The sequence below is a fragment of the Ctenopharyngodon idella genome, chromosome 9 (assembly GCF_019924925.1).
Source record: "Ctenopharyngodon idella isolate HZGC_01 chromosome 9, HZGC01, whole genome shotgun sequence".
Taxonomy (NCBI): Eukaryota; Metazoa; Chordata; class Actinopteri; order Cypriniformes; family Xenocyprididae; genus Ctenopharyngodon; species Ctenopharyngodon idella.
The window spans coordinates 32,963,794-32,987,647 of record NC_067228.1 but is presented as its reverse complement, the minus strand read 5'-3'; the positions used below and the strand labels follow the sequence as shown (position 1 = coordinate 32,987,647).

The 23,854-nt window shown below is 35.5% G+C and overlaps 1 protein-coding gene across 1 annotated transcript in view; it reads left to right on the top strand.

The window, feature by feature from the left end:
- The first annotated feature begins 4,397 nt into the window (after nucleotides 1-4,397).
- Nucleotides 4,398-23,854, top strand: part of chn1 (chimerin 1) — a 61,580-nt gene continuing 42,123 nt past the window's right edge. The window contains exons 1-6 of the mRNA XM_051906027.1: nucleotides 4,398-4,864; nucleotides 7,609-7,647; nucleotides 7,953-8,008; nucleotides 17,100-17,131; nucleotides 18,606-18,719; nucleotides 22,845-23,133. Of these exons, the coding sequence (XP_051761987.1) occupies nucleotides 4,846-4,864; nucleotides 7,609-7,647; nucleotides 7,953-8,008; nucleotides 17,100-17,131; nucleotides 18,606-18,719; nucleotides 22,845-23,133 (549 nt within the window). The 5' untranslated portion in view covers nucleotides 4,398-4,845. The remainder of the gene's footprint in view (nucleotides 4,865-7,608; nucleotides 7,648-7,952; nucleotides 8,009-17,099; nucleotides 17,132-18,605; nucleotides 18,720-22,844; nucleotides 23,134-23,854) is intronic.

Here is a 23,854-nt window from a genome sequence, read left to right as displayed (position 1 = left end):
TTTATGTTATTTCCGTCATTGTCGTTATTGCATCACGTCTCAAAAGCGCATCTCGAGACCCTCGTGTTTTATGCTGCGCTTTTTTGAAAACCATTCCTGAGCGCTGTGTCTCGCGTTTTTAGACGCAAAGACTCGTTCTGTGTGAATGGCCCCTAAGAATATTCTATGCTCTTCAAATACAACAACCGTTAGCCTCGATGGATATAGTGTTTCTTAAGTAAAAAAAAAAAAAAAAAAACGCTGTACTTACGCAAACATCAGTTCTTTATTAAGCCTTGCATGCAAACAAGCAGATCTCCAAACTGTGCGCGGCACATTCACAGGCAGGCAGAGGAGGAGTTATGAGCTTTGACTGACAGTTTGAGGAGCCAATGGATTTACGAGGTTTAGTCACCTCTTTTAAATGCTTTTTATTGGTTAAATATTTGTAAAAACTCTATGGTAAAAACCCACTTACAGACGTAAAGGATGACCAATAGCATTAATTTTATTAAAAAAAAAAAAAAAAGACGAAATATAGAGACACAGGGTTTTGGGGGTTTATACATTCTTATTTATTTTTACATAATTTTTTGAAATTTGATAATTTTCCACGGCACACCTAACAACCTGTCATGGCACACTAGTGTAAAAGAAAATGCCATCAAAACTTTTCTGGCCAAAATGCGAGTTTACAGGTAGCTACAGCTCCATGATATAAATAACATAAATGATACAAAAAAATTATTATTCATTAGCAGTAGATCAAAATAATCACTTGACATAAATGTGGGCTATTTGGTGATTGCAAACTGCTATTGCAAAAAGCACAAGCATGTAAAATGAGCATGCTCTTTGAAACATGCAGTGCTGGCATTTTTGGGCCATTATAGCGAATGTGTGACATTTGCTTGTTGTAATACTCTTCAAAATTAAACTTTATTTATTTATTAAATATTTTTTCAACACTGAATCTAATACTACTACACGTATTTAACTATTCAAAATGTGTATTGGTCAATCTCAGGTAACTTTTTTTTCTTCATTTTTTGCAAGGTTTCTAAGCAGAAGATGGATGCATGTTTTCTCAGTCCTGTTACCAAAACTCAAAAAGCATGTTTAAAGCATGTCAATTAATTTCTTTGTTTTCCCCTCATGGTTGGTTATTTGTTCAAATAATTGATATTTGTGACTAAAAAAATCATTATATAATAAGGCAAGGTGTATTTTAATAAAAAAAACACAAAGCCATTTTTTTTTTTCATTTTAAAGAAGACCGAAGCTTCAAGTTTATAATTTTTATATACAATTTAATGTATTAAACAATTGTATAAATGATTAAACAAAACTGATTTTTTTTTTTTTTTTTTTTTTTTTTTCCAGAAAATAAAACAAAATTTAGTAACAGGAATGAACACTGGGTGAGAGAGAGAGGTTAGGCTACATGGCCGTGTGTGCATGAGACTTCTGTGTTGAAGGGATGCACTATGCTAGTAGTATTTCACAGCAAAGGAGGTGTAAAAAGAAAGAAGGAGAGAGAAGAGAAGAGAGAATGAGGGGGAGAGAGAGAGAGAGAGAGAGAGAGAGAGAGAGAGAGAGAGAGGGAAGGAAAGTCAAAAAGTGGGGAAAAAGAGGGTTGCGGGTGTGTTTCACTCCTTCCCTTGCAGCATGCATGGGTGAGTGTTTCTGGCATTTGCATAGTATGGGTTCTCTCCATCTTCTACAAAAGATAAAGACAAAGACAAAAAGTTTAAGTCACTTTGTGGTGTACTGGCTCCCTTTAAGAACGGTATTTACATTGTAAAACTAATCCTAAATGTCTACAATTCAAGTAATTTCAAATGTAAAACTCATAATACAGGTGAATAGTATTATAGCAACTAATATTAACACTGTTAAATCAACAAAACAGAGGACTCTACTCACTCCTGTTACTTTTACCCACTCCTGTTATTTTTCATATGAGTAACAGGACTGAAATGAACAGGATTGAGTTTTTAGGCAAACAATTATCAACATGCTAATAGCATGAGGACACTGAGCAAATTCTAGTGACTTACCTAAAGTTAATATTTTTAAAATAAACAAATAACATATAAGAAACAATTTATGTAACAAGACAGTACGTTGTGATTGACCTTCTCAGTCATAGTTACAATTTCATCAAATATACAGAAATTAAAATGAGAGGACTTACTTTTGGTGTTCTTGTGGCCTGCATAAGATCCAGATGATGCAACTTCCTGTTGAAAATGTGTTTTGTGGAATGTTCCAAGTTTTTTTTTTAGGGGGCAATGTGTGAGGGTAACAGGACTGAGTGAAAACCTGGGGGCACCACTAAAATGTGTATTTTATATAACATATTATGGATTTTTTTATGATTTTGTTGTTGTTGTTAAGCATAGATGGTATATTGAGTTACAATGGAGAAAAAAAAAAGATTTTAATAATTATTTCATGATAAAGTTTAGGTTTATATAGCAGGGACATGTAACAAATGCTGTTTTTTTTTTTTAGTGTTCTCAGTAGTTTTATTAATCTTTTAAATTGTATATTTTAAATTTTCAGTTAGATTAATTTTCAGGACACTCCTGTTACAAACCTTTCTAAGCAGTTGTAAAATTCCAGTGATATTCCTACAGAAAACACCTTTTAAGATGTTTATGACTCATTAGAATGTATGCAAAAGACAGCTTTCCAGCTGAAGCGTTCTTTAACAGACTTGGATGTGTAGGTGAGTGCTGTCTTATCATTCCTCTATCTGTTTGAAATCCATGGATCACCACTCTGTGTTTCTGCTTGTTCATACACAAAAATACAAATGAATGTTACAAATGAATAAACGACTATATCCCGTCTCATAGGCTACTGATAATTTATCAATAATGTTATTTATTTAATGATATTATAGATTACACTTTTGCAGAACGTGCCATGGTTGCGGAGTTATCGCATTTGACCAGCGGATGTCGCTAGCGTGTCACTGCTCCGCTGCTTTGCGCATGCGTAGAAGTTTCTCATTATTATGAGAAACTAAGTCATTATTACGAGAAAGTTTCTCGTTATTATCAGAAACTAAGTCATTATTACGAGAAAGTTTCTCATTATTATGAGAAACTAAGTCATAATTACGAGAAAGTTTCTCGTTATTATGAGAAACTAAGTCATTATTACGAGAAACTTTCTCAATATAATGAGATACTAAGTCATAATTATGAAAAAGTTTCTCATTATTATGACTTACAGAATTCATCCAGAATTCATTCATTTGGGCTTATCCAAAAAGGATAAGCCCATTCATGAATATATTATTATAAGATATTATTAAGATTATCATTACCGATTTATGACTTACAGAATTATATTTTTTTACTCAATTGTGGCGGGAACGGGTTTCCATATTTTCCAGATACAAAATACTATATTTGTATTTTTTTTTAGCCTATTTTCTTCCACACCATAGGCTATTTTATTTTGATTTAGCAGTATTAGTTGAGAAAGAATTTCTTTATATGTATGCAAAATGGCCAAAATATGCCCAAATGAATATTTTTTAATGCATTTTGGCCATTCATTTACACGACACTGGCATTTTGTGGGCCTGAAAAAAAGCAAACTTTTGAAAACAGGTTTCAAAGTGCTGTTTTTTTTTTGTTTTGTTTTTTTTTGTTTTTTTAAACGATACCATTATCGTCTCTGTGTAAACTATAAAAACATGAATTTGTGAAAACGGTGGCATCATGCGCATGCGTATTACATATTCAGTCTATAGGCACTGTTTACAAAGTGACATCGCCAACTACTGGCCTGGTAGCAGAATACGTTTTAATCGATTTCGCGGATGCGTAGAGAAGTGTGAACGGGGATCGTTTTGAAAATATTATCGTCTGTATGTGAAAAACACAAAGGAAAAACTCTTCAGTTTTTAGTATGTCATTATTGTGTAAACGTGCCTTTAGAATCGAATCCAATCACGTGTTTGTGAATTCAAGAGCCATATCAGCCATACATCAGCAGAAAATGTAAATAATCTTCTTTGAAAGGACACTTCAACAGTTATTTAAAACTGTAATATTGCGAATTTTCTCTCTATAGAACAATTTTGCAGACCACAACACACGTTATATTTTCACGTCATTGCACGTAGACTTTGACAAAGTGATTTGATAATGGGAAATCGGTAATGACAATCTTAATAATATCTTATAATAATATATTCATGAATGGGCTTATCCTTTTTGTACAGTGTTCGAAGACACTATGAGATCTATTCCATCTCTTTATGTAAAACATATCGTGTGAACATGAATTCGTTACAGACAAAGTTTTAGATGCATAGAAGTATTATATTATAACGCGTTCTTATGAACACATGCACAGCATCATGTCGTCACATAGAGGGGGTCTCCATGGTAACGCGCCATGAGGAGGCTGCAGTCCCTGAGGAAGAGCGCGCGCGTGTGTGGATCAGGTCATGTGGTCTCACAAGATGGCGACTTCAGTGTTGGGATGTGAGGAGTGAATCAGAGCTACAGACCTGCATCAAACACACAGCGCTCATTACAGCTGCCGGTCAGGATCTACAGCTCATACCCGATCATCTCTCATCATACCGCACATGCATTTTCCAGTGCTCGGTGTTCAGTCGCTGCTGTTGGACTCGGTGGGAATCAAAGTTTAGCTCGGCAACAGCTTGTAACATCGCTTATGCAGGATTCCTACATTGGACAATTCATCAAAACCCTCCGCCTTCAGAATATAAGTCATATAATCAGCCTCATTCCTTATGGAATAATTGTGGATGTGAAGATATAAGGCAAATTGTGTGTGTGTTTAAACCTTTGTCCATCTGGATCACTGACTGCAATGGCCATCCATGTGTTCGGTGAGTCGATCACATTTGATTGCTTTTATTGTAAGTTTGTATGACGACAGATCGCTGTATGTAATGTGTGTGAAGACAAACATAGATTTGACAGAGAGCTCCAGTTCCTTTGGGCGTGTGATATTAACACTGCGCTTCATAACATGATACATTGTATCATTTTAGCAGTGGAAAGTAACAATAGTCACTCTGACCATCAGTGTTTGCATTGCGTGTAGATGAACACAATGAGATCATGTGGTCAAAATAAGTTTGACTTCATCCTGCAGTCTGTCATTGTTCTGATGTTATTCAAGTAGATCAGGTTACTCTTCTCTTTTGTTTGTCTTCATCGTCAGCATTTGCTTTGTTGAAGCAGTCACACCTGTCGTCCTTCATATAGCAACAGGTAAAAATGATTGAACCAGAACGGTGACACGCATGCTGACATGTTCTGTGAGACTCCATCTTAAATATTTTAAACTATATTTTGATTATTCATCTATAACTAATACGCACGATGCTCATATTCATTATGAGACTATGGAAAAGGCTATTTAAACATTTTATCAAAAATAATGTCACACAGCAGGACCATTTCAAAGGTGATTCAAATGAATGAAAAACTGCACACTTGTATGCTGAAATAAATTAAACCTGGAGTTGATTCAAAACAAGCTCATGGACATATATCAAATATATAGCCTATCAGCATATGGCCTCAAACACTTGTTGACGACATGAAGAAATATGTATGTTCTTATCTTTGGATGAGGAAACAACCATTTTCTATTAATATGTAATGCTGAATCATACACACAGATTATCAGTAGTAAGGGAGGTCTAGTGTGTGGCTGTTAGAAGAAGATATATAAACTCTTCTCCATCATTGTATTAAACACTCAGGATTTGTACTGCTCTTTTTCTGGATGCTTTGAATGTTTTCAAATGCTTCAAATTGGAAGTACCCTTTGTGAATAACATAATAGAAAGGTTTCTTTTCTATTTTGGATGTTTCTGCGAAAGGAAGAGGAAACTGTCAGAGGGTCTTTCCTCCGAGAGAGTGAGTTTGTGTAATGAGCAGGACGACCGCAGTATTATTGTGGAGCGGGGCCAGGTTTTTTTTTTTTTAAGTCAGTCAGTAGTGATGTGAAGGGCCTCTCCCTCTCCTGTGCTCTATTGTTCATGAAGTGCTTACTGCAAGGTATTTCGACAGGGTTTTCCTGCTAGTATTCATTAATCCTATAATGAACACTTGGAAGAAGCATCAACGTCTTGCTGTCAGCTTAACAGCAAATTCATTCAGAAACGCCAATAAAATTGTATCCTGTGCAAAATAATTTTGTTGTAGTAATAAAAAAAGATGTTTAATTGTTATGTTTATTGTAGCCTATCACATTTCCAATAGTTTTAGTCAAAAGAAGTGCCTCTTCTGCTTATCAAGGCTGCGTTTATATGATGAAAAATACAGTAAAACTGTAATATTGTGAAATATTATTACAATTTAATATAGCCGTTTTCTACGTGGATATATTGTAAAATGTAATTTATTCCTGTGATCAAAGCTGAATTTTCAGCATCATTACTCCAGTCTTCAGTGTCACATGATCCTTCAGAAATCATTCTAATATGATGATTTGCTGCTTAAGAAACATTTCTGATTATTATCAATGTTCAAAACAGTTGTGCTGCTAAATATTTGTGTGGAAACCGTGATACATTTTTGTTTCAGGATTCTTTGATGAAGAGAAAGTTCAAGAGAACAGCATTTATTTAAAATATAAATTGTTTGTAACATTATAAATGTCTTTACTGTCACTTTTGATCAATTTAACATGTCCTTGCTGAATAAAAGTATTATTTTTTTAATTCCCCTAAACATTTGAATGATGATGTATCATGATTTCCACAAAAATTGAGCAGCACAACCGTTTTCAACATTGATAATAATCATAAATGTTTCTTGAGCATCAAATCATCATATTAGAATGATTTCTGAAGGATCATGTGACACTGAAGACTGTAATGATGCTGAAAATTCAGTTTTTCAACAGGAATAAATTACATAATAAAATCAATTCAAATAGAAAGCATTTATGTTTAAATTGTAATAATATTTAATGTAACAATATTTAACAAATAAATGCAGGCTTAGTGAGCATAAGAGGCTTTTAAAAAAATTTATTTATTCTGAACTTTTGACCAATATAATATAATATAACATATACAGTATAATATAATATATAATATAATGTAATATAATATATAATATATTTATTTTGTCTTGTGTTGTCAAATAAAAGGAATAGAATAGTACTATTTATTAGTATTACTATTACTATTTAATAGTATAAACATTTTTTTTTTTTTTTAGTAAAAAAAAAAAAAGATCCTTAACAAAAATAATTTTAAAACCTGCAAATCCTACTGTTGTCCAGCAGACGGCAGTCTCACACCACCAACACAGACATGTGAGGCTCATGTGAAATCTAGTGAAATCTTTGCTTTGGCTTACACATACTCATCTCCTGTGCCTCATCACTAATAAATCACTGTTGCTGAAATGACTCTGTTGGGGAATTCTGCTATTTCATTCTTGTTACAGTACATGTGCAATGTTTTTCATAAGACCAGCACTCAGAGATTACTTTTAATTCCTTGAATAAAGATGTAAACATAAATTCTACTAGCATTTCTTTTAAATGTAACGTTTTCATGCGTTTGCATTTGTTTAATTGAATAATCATGTCTCTTATTTCTCTCAGATAATGATGAGTACAGACCTCCTGTGTGGAAATCCTATTGTAAGTGTATACTTTTTAATACAGCGACATATAAAAGTGCAAAACTGTAGCGATTTCTTAGCAATAACATTTCAAAAGTGAACATTCTAGTAGAATCAGCCTGTTTTATCTGGAGAGTACAGCTAATGAAAAGTTATTTCAACTGAATCTTGCAAGAAAAAGAAGCCATATAACATAGAAATGTGCATTTATATAGGCATGATTTTCAAAACACTTGCATTTTATAATTAATTTTATTTTTATGCATGTAGTACAATATAAGTATATTTCCCTTTTGAAATGTGTGTTCTGTTTTGTTGTAATAGTGTACCAGCTCCAGCAGGAGGCGCCGCATCCACGCAGAGTCACGTGCACATCTGAGGTGGGTAGATATCAGCGGCTAGAATTGCAATGTAACATAAATAGGCTCTCTAAAATTTAATAGGTTTTAATGAGTGCATAAATGTAAGACTTTTAAGCATACAAATGTTCAAAAAACAACTTGAATTCGGGTTTGTGAGCCTCCAAGCGCCCCCTGGAGGAGGACATATTCATGACTTCTACAAAACTGTAACTAGCTAGCTTAGTATTTCAGGATTGGCTACTCTAATCAGTATACTTCTGTTGACCCATGCCCTGTGCTGTTTGTTCAGTAACAATACTCAGTTCATATAGTTTGTTGATATTTCTGTGCATAGTATATGTTTTGGGATCATCCGGAATATTATTTAGGTCACCCATCTTCATTGAATTACAAATGCATGTCTTAATTGCACGATGGTCTAGACTTCTAGTAACCTCCAGAGGCGAGATGCAATATAAACACAGAAGAGAAGCAGCGCTGCTCCATTAGTCAGGCAGATATTAGTGGCAGTAATTAAGGAGCGAGATACTGCTGTTGAATTATTCATCTGTATCATGATAATCTTGTGTTTGCCTCGGGTCCAGTGCTGCGTTTAGAGATGGGGTGAAACATTTAAACTCATTGCCCGCCCTGCCCCATCAGAGTCTGCAGGGTTTTATGAACACCTTCCTAACAGATGAACATTAATTATGAAATCTGATGGTCACTATTAGCTGCTGTTTGGAAGATTCTTTAATGATAATATTAGGAACTTTTAATATGTTCGTAATCATATTTGTATTCATAATATGAGGGTTATTTTATTTACCCATTTTAATTTTTTAATTAAGAATTGATCTTAATTAGGCCTGTACTGGAACAGAGAATTATCTAATCAATTCTGCCTTTGTCAATGTAACTCAGAAAAACAAGTTTTTCTCCCTAAAATGAAAAACAAGTTAATTGAAAATTAAAATGAATTTTTTTTTTTTTTTTTTTTTTTTTTTGCATTATGATGTTATTTTTATGAAAATTAAACACATTTATCCCCAGTAACAATTACTGTGGCACAATTATTTTTTCTTTAATTATTTAAATCAGCAGAAATTATAATTGGCACAACAAATACCATGATGGTTAATTTTTTATATATATATTTATTTATGTATTTATTAATTCAGAATTAAGTTAAAAAAAAGAGCGAGTTACTGCAAAATGAAAAGAACAATAATTTGTACTTAATTTTTCTTATTTTTTGCCTAAAGAAATTGAAGCCTAAGTGTTTTTTTTGTTGTTGTTGTTGTTGTTGTTTTCTTTTGCTTATTTTTATGACACATAAAACACATTCATCCCCAGTAAAAATACAGTAGTACAATGATTTTGTTTTACATTTATAGAATAACAAATGCAGTGATAGTTTGAATACTATTTATTCATTCATTTAGAATTCAGAATTCAGGTTTATTAGGCCTTTTTTGCATTTTGACATTTTCAAATTAAACACATTAATCCCCAGTAAAAAATACTGTAGTACAATGATTTTTTTTATATATATATATATATATATATATATATATATTTTTTTTTTTTTTTTTTTTTTTTTTTTTTTTATTTAAATCATCATAAATTATGGGCAGCATAACGAATACCACGAAGGTTTAAAATTTTATTTTTCTTATTTATTTATTGCATGGATGAAAATTAAAAAAACAATCAAACATACAAACATAGGCTTAATTTCTTGAAGCAAAATTTCTTATTTCTTCCTTTTAATTTTGCGATGAAATATTACCTGGATATTTCTTGACAGGTTTCGTAAGATTCACTCTTATATTTTCTGCTCTTCTACTGACTTGACTTTTTTTTTCTTAGTCTGAGCTTTTCTATGTTTGGTTAAAAACAGGCAAAACATTAGAAACAATCCTTTATGAGTGCTAACATTAATATTGTATGGAGTTTCAGTGTGACTGTGTTTTATATATTTTGATGTTCTTGTCGATCATAAAGAATATGCTCCTGCCAGAATGCCATATGCTGTAGTGACTCTTAAAGCCGCAGACGTGCGCAAGTGTTTGGAAGGAGTTTTAATAAGATGTTGATCTGCTGACGGTGGGTCGGTGTCTCCTGCTGTTAGCACAATTCAGCAGGTATTTTACACCCATCCCCCCTCCTCGGCCCGCCTCAGCTGACTGGACGTCTTCTTAATTAATGGTGGATTAACATTAAACAGATGCACACTGCTCTTCATGTTTATCTCAAGGGCTTCTTAAGGATTCGTTCTGGGCTGGTCCTTGCTTTGGGCTGCTGGCCATTATCTGCTCCTGTAAAGCGCATCAGTCCTGTGCAGGGAGGAGGGTTATTGTGGCAAGAGGTTTAACCCTGTTTAATCCCCTTCAAAAGGCCCCACAAATTTTTTTTTGGGGCATTCAGAACATGCAAATCAGTGATCAGAGTCCTCAAACACACACACACACACACACACACGCAACACTGTCCAGAGCACAGCACACAACTCACTGGACACTTCAAAAGCATTCGGCTTTGCTTTTATCAAGAGTCTTGAAGACAGATAGTGCTTTTGCTTCAGGACTCTGATTTTACATTAGACATAAGTGGTGACCCTAGTGGCCTACCTAATTTTAAACCCATAACTTGTACTCATTGTAATCTAGGTCATAATATCTTTTACCTTGCCCACTTTTGTTTGTAGTTTTTCCATGTTAAGTGTTCAGCTAATACAAAATGGTGATATCTGTGAAGGTTTTCTCCTAAAATTATAGGAACAAGATAATTATTTATGACCCAGGAGTTCATAGTTACCAGGATTTTTAAAATTATATATATATATATATAAAACAGTTCTAATTTTCATGGCAGCAACCCAATGCATTAGTGAAGATGGTCTGCTGAAGTTCAAACTGAGCATCAGAACGGGGAAGAAAGGTGATTTAAATGACTTTGAAAGTGGTTGTTGGTGCCAGACGGGCTGGTCTGAGTATTTCAGAAACTGCTGATCTACTGGGATTTTCACTTACAACCATCACTAGGGTTTACAGAGAATGGTCTGAAAAAGAAAAAATATCCAGAGAATGGCAGTTATGTGGGTGAAAATGCCTTGTTGATGTCAGAGGAGAATGACCAGACTGGTTCAGCTGATAGAAAGGTAACAGTAACTCAGAAACATTCGTCTCAACTGAGGTCTGCAGGAGAGCATCTCTGAACACACAACACGTCCATCATTGAAGCAGATGAGCTCCAGCAGAAGAAGACACACCGGTGATGCTCCTGTCAGCTGAGAACAGCAAACTGAGGCTACAATTCACACGGGTCACTAAAACTGGACAATAGAAGATTGGAGAAACGTTGCCTGGTCTGATGAGTCTCGATTTTTGCTGCAACATTCAGATGGTCGGAATTTGGCATAAACAACATGAAAGCATGGATCCATTCTGCCTTGCGTCAATGGTTCAGGCTGCTGCTGGTGTAATGGTGTGTTATATATTTTCTTAACACACTTTTGGCCTCTTAGTACAAATTGAGCATAGTTTAAACACCACAGCCTACCTGAGTATTGTTGCTGACCATGTCCACCCCTTTATGACCACAGTGTACCATCTTCTGATGGCTACTTCCAGCAGGATAACACACCATGTCACCGAGCTCAAATTATCTCAAACTCAAACTTTCTTGAACATGACACTCAGTATGTTTACATGGACAACAATATTCCAATATTAACCTGATTAAGAGAATACTCTGATTAAGAAACTACCATGTAAACAGCGATTTCTGATTACCTTAATCTGGCTAAAGTCATACTCTAAGTAAACACAAATTGAATTAAGACATGTGGAGTATTCCTATTTTAGTCGCATTATCGAAGTGCAATATAGACGTGTACACACCTTAATCACACTATTAACGCCATGTGGGAGTTTTTCGCCGCATTTTGCGACAGAACACATACACACACGGCTTCAAGCAAGAAGGCACAAATCAAATTCCTCTCACCTCATCTCATCTCTCATCCAGTACCTCGGAGTTTGTCGCGGTGGCATGAACGAAATGTTGCCGGATGAAAGTACAGAGGAGGCCTGTTGCTGGAGAATTTGTATCCGCCGTCATCTATTTGCACGTATAGCATGACAAATATTTATCTGCACTTGAAGCTTTTGTAAAATTAAAAATGAAACAACCAAAACTGTATATGGTACCATAACGAAGACAAACTGTATGTTGATACATGAACTTCTGGAGGGAACATTGGACGGCATGGCATGGGGACGTAATGACGTGTGCCATTAATTGATCTATGTTCTATAACATGTAAAATGGGAACATGAAAGGAATATTCTAAAAGCAACTCATGTAAACACCTTAATCAGAATATGTCTTATTCAGAATAAGGTCAATAATTAGATTAATGCTGTCCATGTAAACATAATCAATGAGTTCACTGTACTCAAATGACCTCCACAGTCTCCAGATCTCAATCCAATAGAGCAGCTTTGGGATGTAGTGGAATGGGAGATTCGCATCATGGATGTGCAGCCAACAAATCTGCGGCAACTGTGTGATGCTTTCATGTCAATATGGAGCAAAATCTCTGAGGAATATTTCTAGCACCTTGTTGAATCAATGCCATGAAGATCTAAGTCAGTTCTGAAGGCAAAAGGGGGTCCAACCCTGTACTAGCAAGGTGTACATAATAAAGTGGCAAAAAGTAAAATAAATCACAAAAAAGGAACCCATTTTACTTTTAGTTTTATCTCTGGCAGTTTATTAGTGAAGAAAATGTTTACATTACATGAAATTTTCTTGATATGCGAATCAGAACCACAGACTACCCTCCATGTAAGAGCGTTAAGGGGTTGATTTCACCACATTATCAGATTTCATTAGCACCGCAGAGCGTGTTTGTCCTTTCTTGCCGTAATTGAATTATGTATTGCGGCAAGCTTCGGCTCAATCCTCATTGAGGCTTCATAGATTTATCATGATTAATCAGTGACCTTACTGTTACTAATATTAGTGTTTTTTTTGTTTTTTTTAATTATCCCCCTGGCCTGATTGCTTGAATGAACGCGTTGTCTAATTCATACAGTAATTAGTATGCTAGTTAGAAGAAATGTTTTAAACCTCAATTGTTCTGAGGAATTCTGACAACAGTTTTTACTGTAAAATAATTTGCAACCTTGAAAATCTGTATGGAGCATCAGTCACGTTTTTTCTGCTCGCAACATACTCCATTCATTTTTAAGGCATTTTGTGAGGCATCTGTTTTAGCTCTGATGTAGATTGAAAAGGCTATGAGGATGACCTAAGCTGTGTGTAGCTCTGTAAATGAATTGTGTTGTGCTTCAGGAGCTCAGTGTGTCGTCTCAGTGCTGATCTGTGTTCCTGCAGAGATTTCTGTTCATTAGGACTGAAGCCACGACCTGTCTGTCCTACAGACCAACGACCCACTCGTCTCACACAGTACATGATATCAAAGCAGTTAGATCTGATATGAGGGGTTTTCTTTGGAGTTATCAAGAACGTGTATTCATGTGTGACGGAAGAACCCAGCCTTCATTCCCTGTGTGAGAGAGTCTCGAGTAATTCTCTCTTAGAGGAGATTCATCGCAATGTGTGTAACCTTACCTATACAGTCAAGGCATTTGTGAAGGCATTCTTTTTCTAACTTTTGCACAAAAAATACTTGCACGCTTAAAACCCAGAACATTTGTAATGTGTTTAAAAGCTAATGTGTGTAATTTTTCATTGGCTAAACCCTTTCTTCTAGCTTTACCCCAGCTTTATGTGCAGTCATTGAGCCGTTTGTTGACTGACATCACGAGGAGAACTTTATTCCAGCAATTTAGCAAAAAGAAGCAAATATCATGTACATGCAAACATGTTTTTTTTTTATGCGGATTTAGTGACCTACAATAATTTTCAAAAGTTTGATGTCAGTAGATGTTTTTTTTAATGCTTTTGTTCTGCAAGGATGCTCGCCTATGTGGAAAAACAGCTGTAGCTTTAACATAACTGCAAATGTAAATGTACTTATTGTAGTTATTTTCAAAAAGAGTTATGAAAAAAAAATCTATCTATGAACTGATGAATTGTGCACATTACGAGCGGGAACATTTATTCAAGTAAATGGGGCCAATTTTGATGCTCCCTCCCCCACCTGATTTCTAAAATGGGAAAGACACAAATGTAATAAAATTAACATTATAAATGATGTGAGAAATGAGGTGAAAATGTGTGAAACAATTGGCTCATTTTTCCAATGTCACCTGGTCATTGCTGATATTAGCATTTAAGGATGCTGGTGGAGAAACCCAGACTGAAATCAGACGCGCTCATTCTTCACGCAGAAAATACTGCACACTCAGCACGCACACAAACACAGGCCCTTTGACTGTTGAACTCTGGCTTTCAGTGATTGATTAGCTCTATAGTGTTGCTGATTCCCATCATTAGCTGGTTTTATTACCCTGTCGGTCATCTCACCTACAACCCGCTTCACACACACATAAACACACAACCTTGCTTTACAAAACACTTTTCTGCCTTTATTCTCATCAGGAAACAATGTTATTCCATCCCACGTCCCATTTACCCAGAAACATTCAGTCATTCACTGACTGACACTTCTCATTGTCTGCGTGTTGTGTTTCATTACATTTTAAAGCTGAATTGGTTGGTTTATTCCTCTTGGATGGATATATTTCAGGAGTGTTATGTTTCTCGTATTCTGACTTTCGCATTGTGTAGGACCTTTTTGTTTTTCTCATGTCATTGTTAAAAGTTCACATATATTTACTCAGACAGGAGGCAGCCTTGTGAGCCTCCTCACACACACAACACTGTTCTTCTGCCCTGTGTTTGTGTTTCCTGTAAGAGTGAGACTGGGGGAAGGGATGATGTGGATGCTGTGTGCTTTCGATTCTGTCTCTGGAAGCTCAAGGTTAATCAGTAGGGAGGGTGTTATGGTAATTTATTTGTGTTTTGGCTTCATTCTGCTGATTTTAGCTGCAGTTGTTGGATCAAGGGTTAAATGTCACCAACGGACATTTATTGAAAATATACATGACACTAAAATACTGCAATAAACATTAGTTTAACAACATGAGATGTAACATAATACCCTGATGTACATGATAAGAAAAAAGACAAAAAAAAAAAAAAAAAAAGAAATCAATGGAATAAGATATTTTTACTTCCAAAAACTACATTCAATTTTGCTGCAAAATGCATAGTCTTTTACCATTAAAATTACAATCATGAGTAAAGCAGTATGTTCTGACAGATTTCACAGTAATGAGCATAAAATGCATATGTATATATTTGAAAGAACATATATTGGTTGAAAATAAATAAATCTTAATTGTGTATTTATTTATTACTAAATTAACCTGAGTAAAATATAGATTAGCAGCGTTTATTACACAGCTGTCTGTAGTAATTGATTTTAATTGGCCAGTCGTGGCATTCTGTCAAATATTTTTTATATATATATATTTTTTTTTTTTTATGTTGGATATTAAAATTTTTATGTCTGTTTGTTAATGAGGGATTCATGGTTCACAGTCATTCAGAGACCCTTGGAGTAAGTCAGTAAAATGACCCCGTCAACCTCAGAATTGGGACAGAAGGTCCTCAGTGGCGTGATGTTGCTGATGTTTTCATTCATTTAATTAAATGGTTAGTTCACCCAAAAATGAAAATTCTGTCTTTAATTATTCACCCTCATGTCGTTCCACACCTGTAAGACCTTCGTTCATCTTCGGAACACAAATTAAGATATTTTTAATGAAATCCGATGGCTCAGTGAGGCCTGCATTGCCAGCAAGATCATTTCCTTTTTCAGTGCTCAGAAAGCTACTAAAGACATATTTAAAACAGTTCATGTGACTACAGTGGTTCAACCTTAATGTTATGAAGCGACGAGAATACTTTTTGTGCGCCAAAAAAAGCAAAATAGCGACTTTATTCAACAATATCTAGTGATGGGCGATTTCAAAACACTGCTTCATGAAGCTTTGAAGCTTTTCGAATCTTTTGTTTCGAATCAGTGGTTCTGAGCACCAAAATCACGTGATTTCAGTAAATTAGGCTTCGTTACATCATAAGTGTTTCGAAACTTCAATAGTTCACATGATTTTGGCAGTTTGATACGCGCTCCGAACCACTGATTCGAAACAAATGATTCTTTTGAAATCGCCCATCACTAGATATTGTTGAATAAAGTCGCTATTTTTTTTTTTTTTTTTTTTTTTTTTTTGGCACACAAAAAGTATTCTAGTCGCTTTATAATATTAAGGTTGAACCACTGTAGTCACATGAACTGTTTTAAATATATTTTTAGTAGCTTTCTGGGCATTGAAAAAGGAAACGATCTTGCTGGCAATGGAGGCCTCACTGAGCCATCAGATTTTATCAAAAATATCTTAATTTGTGTTCTGAAGATGAACGAAGGTCTTACGGGTGTGGAATGACGTGAGGGTGAGTAATTAATGACAGAATCTTCATTTTTGGGTGAACTAACCCTTTAATGGTTACTTGAATTATACACAAATTTCAAAGATCTCCTAATTAACCCACAGCCCATCTGAGCAGAATTCGTACTCTCTTGCTATTATGACATCCCATTAAAAACAAATGAAATACATTAAATAAGTATAATTCATAGAATAAGTTTAAGTTTTGACTGCAGTTTCTTTATTTAAGTTGCCTGTGAATTATTCAATTAAATTGTCTAAATGCATAAATTTACATAGAATATTGGATTTAGTATTTTACATTCATGGCACCTTTTCCATAGACATAAATTATTAAAAATGGTATCAGCTGTATTTTACATATTCTACAAAAGAGGCTGGGATAAGTTTACCCTAGAGGGCTTTTGCCCCAGGAAGGGGGTTAACTTACCCCAGTAGTGGAGCAAGATGGCCCCTTTTTATGCACACTGTTCCTAAGAGAGGTATCTTCCCTATATACCACAATATTTCAAATGATAGAAATCTCTTTATCAAGTCTCTCTTAATACTGTTCTCCAAGTCTATGTGTGTTCCTGGGTAATAATGAAGTATTTTGATTTTGATATTAACTTTTAATAATATTATCTCTGTCTTTGCAGGTGGAAAATCGGCCCAAGTACTACGGACGAGAGTGAGTTTCATTACATGCATTACTGAACCAGTTCAGATTCTACTGTACATGAATCCACAGTTGCATACTTGAATGTATGTGCTATTCATATCCTATTTAAAGGTGCAGTAAGCGATTTCTGAGAAACGCTGTTGAAAGTGGATCGGACTGAGCAGCGCAACACACTTGTAGCCAATCAGCAGTAGGGGGTGTGTCCACTCATGATGAGGGAGGAGAGAGAGTGAGCAAGATTTTAAGAAATACTGTAGAAAGAGAGATGGCTGAGAGACATTAAAAAATAGAAAATCTATTAATATTAGAAAAGCTTTCCAGAGCTGGAGAGAGCAGGAAGGCCTGAAAATAGATGCAGAGTTTGTCTTGTTTCTGCTCCAGACGTGAGTTACATTGGTGTTGCTGTTTCACAGAACCAAGATATGCTGTTGTTGTAATGTTAGCTGTAGTAAAAGGACAGTTTTAAGTATTATTGTTTGTCTGGAGCTGCTGTGCTGCTGGTGACTTAGAACCAACTCTCGCTTGTATATACTCTTCTTCGGTTTTTTTTTTCTTCCTTGACATTCGTTCGTCATCTTCACTTTATTTTTTGTGAAGCATTATTTTGCTTCACGTCAGCTATGATAAATCCACTCTTACATTGCGTGTTTGTGCATTTTGGGGGCGGAGCAATGAAGGGAGGGGCGTGTTTGTTTGGGTTGATTTCAAATATCAACAGTGTTTCTCAGAAATCACTTTAATAGTACATATTTTAAAATCATAGTATTTTGAAAATAGTTCGTCAGAAGTGTTTTTGGTGGTATACTATTAGTATTTACAATAGATTTTTGAAGTATGCATTTGTGTAGATATGCCATTGTTTTTTTTTTTTTTTGATTGTTTTTTTTTTTTTTTTTTTTCTATACAGCCACAGTCCTTTTCTCTGTGAAAGGATTGGACTGAAAGTATGCCAGTACATACATTGCTGTTAATAAGTTTGGGGTTGATATGATTCTTTTAATGTTTTTGAAAGAAAGTCACATGCTCACCAAAGCGGAGTTTATTTGATTAAAAATATAGTAAAAACAGTATTTCTATGTTAATATATTTTAGACTGTAATTTATTCCTGCAATGGCAAAGCTGAATTTTCAGCATCATTACTCCAGTCTTCAGTGTCACAAGATCCTTCAGAAATCATTCTGATATGATGATTTGATGTTCAAGAAACATTTTGTATCATCACTGTTGAACTGATCCATGTTTTTTTTTAGGATTCTTTGATGAATAGAAAGTTCAAAAGAACAAAAGTCTTTGTAACATTATAAATGCACTTATGATCAATTTAATGCATCCTTACTGAATAAAATATTAATTTATTTAAAAAATGTACTGACCCCAAACTTTTGAACAGTAGTGTATTCTTCTTGTTTAAAAGCAAACTTTGATTTGAGCTCTAATGTGCTATTTTATTAATATTCTCTGTCTGATTGGTTTGCGGTGAAGGTATCATGGGATGATCTCCAGAGAGGAAGCCGACCAACTGCTCAGTGTGGCTGAAGGAAGTTATCTGATCCGAGAGAGCCAGAGACAGCCAGGCACATACACTTTAGCTCTACGGTACATCAACCTTCAACTTTGACCTTTGACCAACCCATTCGTCTCTAACCCAGATTTTCACTCTTTCTCCTGTCTAGCTTCTGTGTCTTGACCTAGTCTTGGCCTGTTTGTTTTATTTTAGCTCTGGCTGATGTGTGATCAGTCAGTGTAGTTCAATAATCAGTCTTGATGTGTATTAGCAGAACACACACGCACACACACACACACACACTCACACACACACACAGATTTGTTCGGATGTAGAACGGCCCAGAGGACATTTTTGAAGGGAATATGGGTTTAAGAAATGTTTCTGTTCTGCTCCAATAAGCCTAAATTGTGCTGAGTGTTTCTCACAAATCCGTTCAACATTATTTTGCGTATGGAAATCTGTCCTTGAAGACACTAATGTCTCTTAATCGGATTAGCATGATGTGTGTTTATTTTGGCTGCTTTTTGCTATTCAGAGTCATAAAAGTGCCATTATTTTACACTTTTGTGTAATATTAGTCAAGGTTTCTAACACTAAAATGGGTATAATTTAGTTTTTTTTTTTCTTCACTTTTTAGTTTTTCCAAGTTTGTTTTTTGAAAGTTTTTAGGACATTCTCACTTTCCAAACCTCTCACTGACCATTAAAGCCAATTCACGCTGCACCAACAGATGCCAACAAACACGGACAATCACCCGATTACAGTACATCAATTCTCAGACATTCCAAGAGCCAAAAACCGATTCAGCATGTTCAATCATAGAAGTGTTTTGCTTCCGAAGGACATACATAAGTTTTACAGTATTTTATACAATAAGAGTTCTTTATTTAACCTGTAATAAAACTGTACATTAATATGTATGGTAGGCCAATTTATTTACATTTTTAAAAAATCGATTCTTTTGTTTTTATGCATTGATGCAAAATAGTTCACATCAGCATAATGATTCATCTTTTAGACCTTTTTAGATCTTTTTCAACAATTAGACCTATATTCCACAGCTCAACTAGTGAGGACATATTACTGGTCCTCATTAGTTCAAAAGGCTTATAAATCACACATGTTTCTGTGATGGGTAGGTTTAGGGGTAGGGGTTGGGTTAAGCCATAGAAAATATCTTTACCTGATATAAAAATCAATGGAAGTCTATGCAATGTCCTCACTAATATAGTGAAACAAAGTGTGTGTGTGTGTGTGTGTGTGTGTGTGTATGTGTGTGTGTGCGTGCGCGCCCTAGACACAAAAAGTCTAGAGATAATCCCTTTAATCTGCTCACTTGAGCAGACGGACACACACTGCTACACGCTGCACACGGCTGGTTTCTGGTCCAAACTCTCTCGCTCTCTCTCTCTCTCTCTCTCTCTCGCTCTCTGTTTCTCAGTCTCTCTCATCTGCTCTTCCTCAGGCATGTGATTCCTCAGAGAAAGCATCTGTTGTGTCCTGTGCGCAAAAGCTTTACCATCAAAGAGCTCTATTGCCATCAGGCTTTAACGACATTAGCCTTTGTGCATATGTTTGTGTGTGTATCTGTGAGTGTGGTGCGTCTGTTTCCATATGTGAGTCAAGAAGCCATACAATCTCTAACTGTGTGTGTTTCTGATATAAGCTCCTTGTTGTGAGTATCTGTAACTGTTTTCAGATTCGCCTGTGTGCATCTGATTTTGGGTGTGTGTGTGTGTGTGTCTCTGGGAACTCAAACAGGAAGCACAGGCATTATAAAACCTCAGCAGCTCAGCTGTCCTGTCCAGTGGCTCATAACAGCATTACCATCTCTGATCATGTTACAATAGATTGACCTGCAGTTTTCTAATACTGTTTGATACAAATATTTAACTAATATGAAAATACAAATATTCATTTTCTAAGACAATCTTAATGTTGTTTTTAGTGTTGTCTGATTATCTTACAGTAAGTATCAATGAATGACATTTTTGGCTGTTATGGTGTGTGCACGAACATATTTGAGATACGTGTGTGTGTCACTTTAAACCCAAAAGAGTAGTTTATTCCAATCACTTATACTTGGCTATTTTGCACTTGAATTGGTGTATTCTTGTATTGTTGACGTTATAAATGATGCATGTGTTTTTCAGAGGGTTAAAGTCGTATGTTAATTCCTTGATTGGCATTTTAAATAAACCAAGCTGCTCTGCAACACTTTCATGAGCTGCACATGTGTAAATGAGCACAGTGCCACGCTTCTAGGTATCACAATATTTTGAACAAAATTAAAAAATGAACTTGAAATTCAAATAACAGATTTATTTCCAAAAAAAAAATTTTTTTACAATTTTCAATAACTTTGTTGTACATACAACTTAATAAAGAATTTACAAGATTTTAAGATTTGACTAGGTATCTCACTGCACAATAAAAGTGAATTTTAACATGAAATTAGAATTAGGATAGCTGAAACCTAAGAGACAACTTCTTAAAGCAGTAAAACAGTGGTGACACCAGAATAAATATTCATGATTCTGAACCTGAAAATACATAATTATACTATACATATAAATAATGTAAGCCCTTTTTTACTGGTAAAATCAGACATTTGGCATTATCTGGACCCACAAATATTGTCCCATTGCATTATTATACATTATATTCAACATTAAATATAGTAGTTAAATGTAGTACTGTTACTGAAACTCTGTAAACTTAAATTTTTTTTCTAATGCAGTACACTAGCAGCGCAGGCATTCGTTGAGTCTCTTTCACAAGTCCCCCGCGCAGATTATACACTTACATGATAAGAATAAACCATCTAACCATCACTCTTTGAATCATCATACTACCACAACTAAAAACTTGATATGGTGAGTTAAATTATGCTTTCACTTCGAGGAGTGCAGGTTTAAATGATGTTTGCACTTTCACTTTGAGAAGAGTCACTTCAGACGATCAATGACAGATGTAATCAAAGTGTGTCAAAATTACTATTCCCAAACTTTATTAGTTCATCCAAAAATTTAAATTTAAATTCTTCATTTACTCATCCTCATGCCGTTTTCGCGTGTCAAGCACACACATACATTTGAACACCCGTGTTTACTACAGTATGTGCGTTGTACTGTTCATCATATAAAGCCATCATGTCTCCTCAGAAGACTTGGATTAGACCACTCGATTTATTCTTTTTAATATGCCTTTGACATTTTTTTGGATCTTTTAAGTTTTAGAGGAATGGACTTTAAATGGGGGGGACAGAAATCTCTCATAAAATCCTAAAATGTTTCATAAAATCTTCATTTGTGTTTAGAAGATGAACAAAAATCTTACAGGTTTGAAACAACATGAGGGTTAGTACATGATTTTACATATTTGGGTGAATTATACTTTATAAATACAGTAAGCTAAGCCTTGGATAAAACTAACTCTATCAAGATATAACAATGTATCGTTGCACCCCAACTGTGAGTATATTGGGGCCTTAAAGGGTCCCAAAAATGAAAATTATCCCATGATTTACTCACCCTCAATCCATCCTAGGTGTTTATAATGGTAGTGAATGGGGCTCAAGATTTTGAAGCCCCAAAAAGCACATCCATCCATCATAAAAGTAATCCATACGACTCCAGGGGGTTAAAAAAGGACTTCTGAAGTGAAGCGATGCATTTGTGTCAGAAAAATATCCATATTTATTCGGCCGTATGGGAGTCTAGTTCTGGCAGAAGATTAGACAAAGATGTTCGAGAAAAATTAGACAATAAAACAATAAAACAGAGGTCATGTACAAATAGACATCTCAACATCAGCCTGTTCTATTCCACAGGTCAGTGAGAGGGAGAGGATGCAATAAATATCGATGGGTGGAATTAGCAGTGTTTGTTGCAAACACCTATAGTTAAAGTTTAGGATAAAAATACAATAATAGACGTTTAAATGTGTGTCGGTGTAAAGTAAACTGGGCTATGATGTGTGTATGTGTGTGGAAGAAGAGTATCCGGTCTTCATATTGATCAACATATGAGCTCTTTGCCCTCATAACTACAACAAGCCCAAGTACAGGAAGATGATACAACCAGAGATGTTCAGTATGTGTGTGTGTGTGTGTGTGTCCATGTTCATTCATCATTTCTCTCTGGATCTTCTCACAGCTGTGTGTTACAGCGCTCGAGTCCAACACACACTCATTTCCTCTTTCTCTCTTTCAGCTTTGGGAATCAGACCCGAAATTTCCGTCTCTTTTACGATGGGAAGCATTTTGTGGGGGAGAAACGCTTTGAGTCGATCCACGACCTGGTGACGGACGGTCTGATCACGCTGTATATTGAGACCAAAGCAGCCGAATACATATCTAAAATGACCATCAACCCCATCTACGAGCATGTGGGCTACACCACCCTGAACCGTGAGCCAGCGCTGAAGAAAGCGCTGCCTGTCTGCAGAGAACTTCCTGATGGTAAAGAGACACCCGGAGAAGAGACCGGCCTGGAGGAGAGGGTGAGATACAGGAATGCAATTACCCAGCATGCCTCTGTGTTTGTCTGCTCTTCATCAGACTGCAGTCTGTAATGAGAGTCAACTGTGATGAGATTTCATGAGTTTTGCCATTGGATGACCTCTGTCTCAACCATATGTGCTACTGGGGTGAAGAGTACAGTTACAGTATTTATGAATATGAATCCTACTGTGGAATATGATCCCTCATTGCCATCATGGTCTTGTGCACCACACTGACTCCGCGTGTAATTCTTAGTTAACTTGTTTTTGCTGTTTTCAGAATGTTTAGTTGGTTTGTTTTTTTGCCAGAGTTAGCTATAAAGGTAATTTGCATCTGCAGTCCCTGGGCAGGATGATGTTAAAGTACAGTCAGTACAATGACAGCAGCAATATTTCCTATAGCCCAACTATAGCCTAAGCTAAGCTCCCCATTTTAAATAAGTCATCTACTCTACAGGTGACTAATAAAAAGTAGTTAATTACATTTTAAGCTAAGTGGGCAGATTTATATTTAATATATGCCTAAGGCCTATTTAAACTTTTAATGTTGAAATGTTTTAAGTCAGTGCGAAAAGTTCCGGAGCAGGGTTAGCACCACTTTTGCGGTGTTAACCCCGCATTGTGGTGCCAAACTTGTACAATGTGAACCAATGCAGTGTTAGAAATGTTACAGCCAGACGCTTAGCAACAGGCAACCAATGACGTACTCTTCACCAAGCGC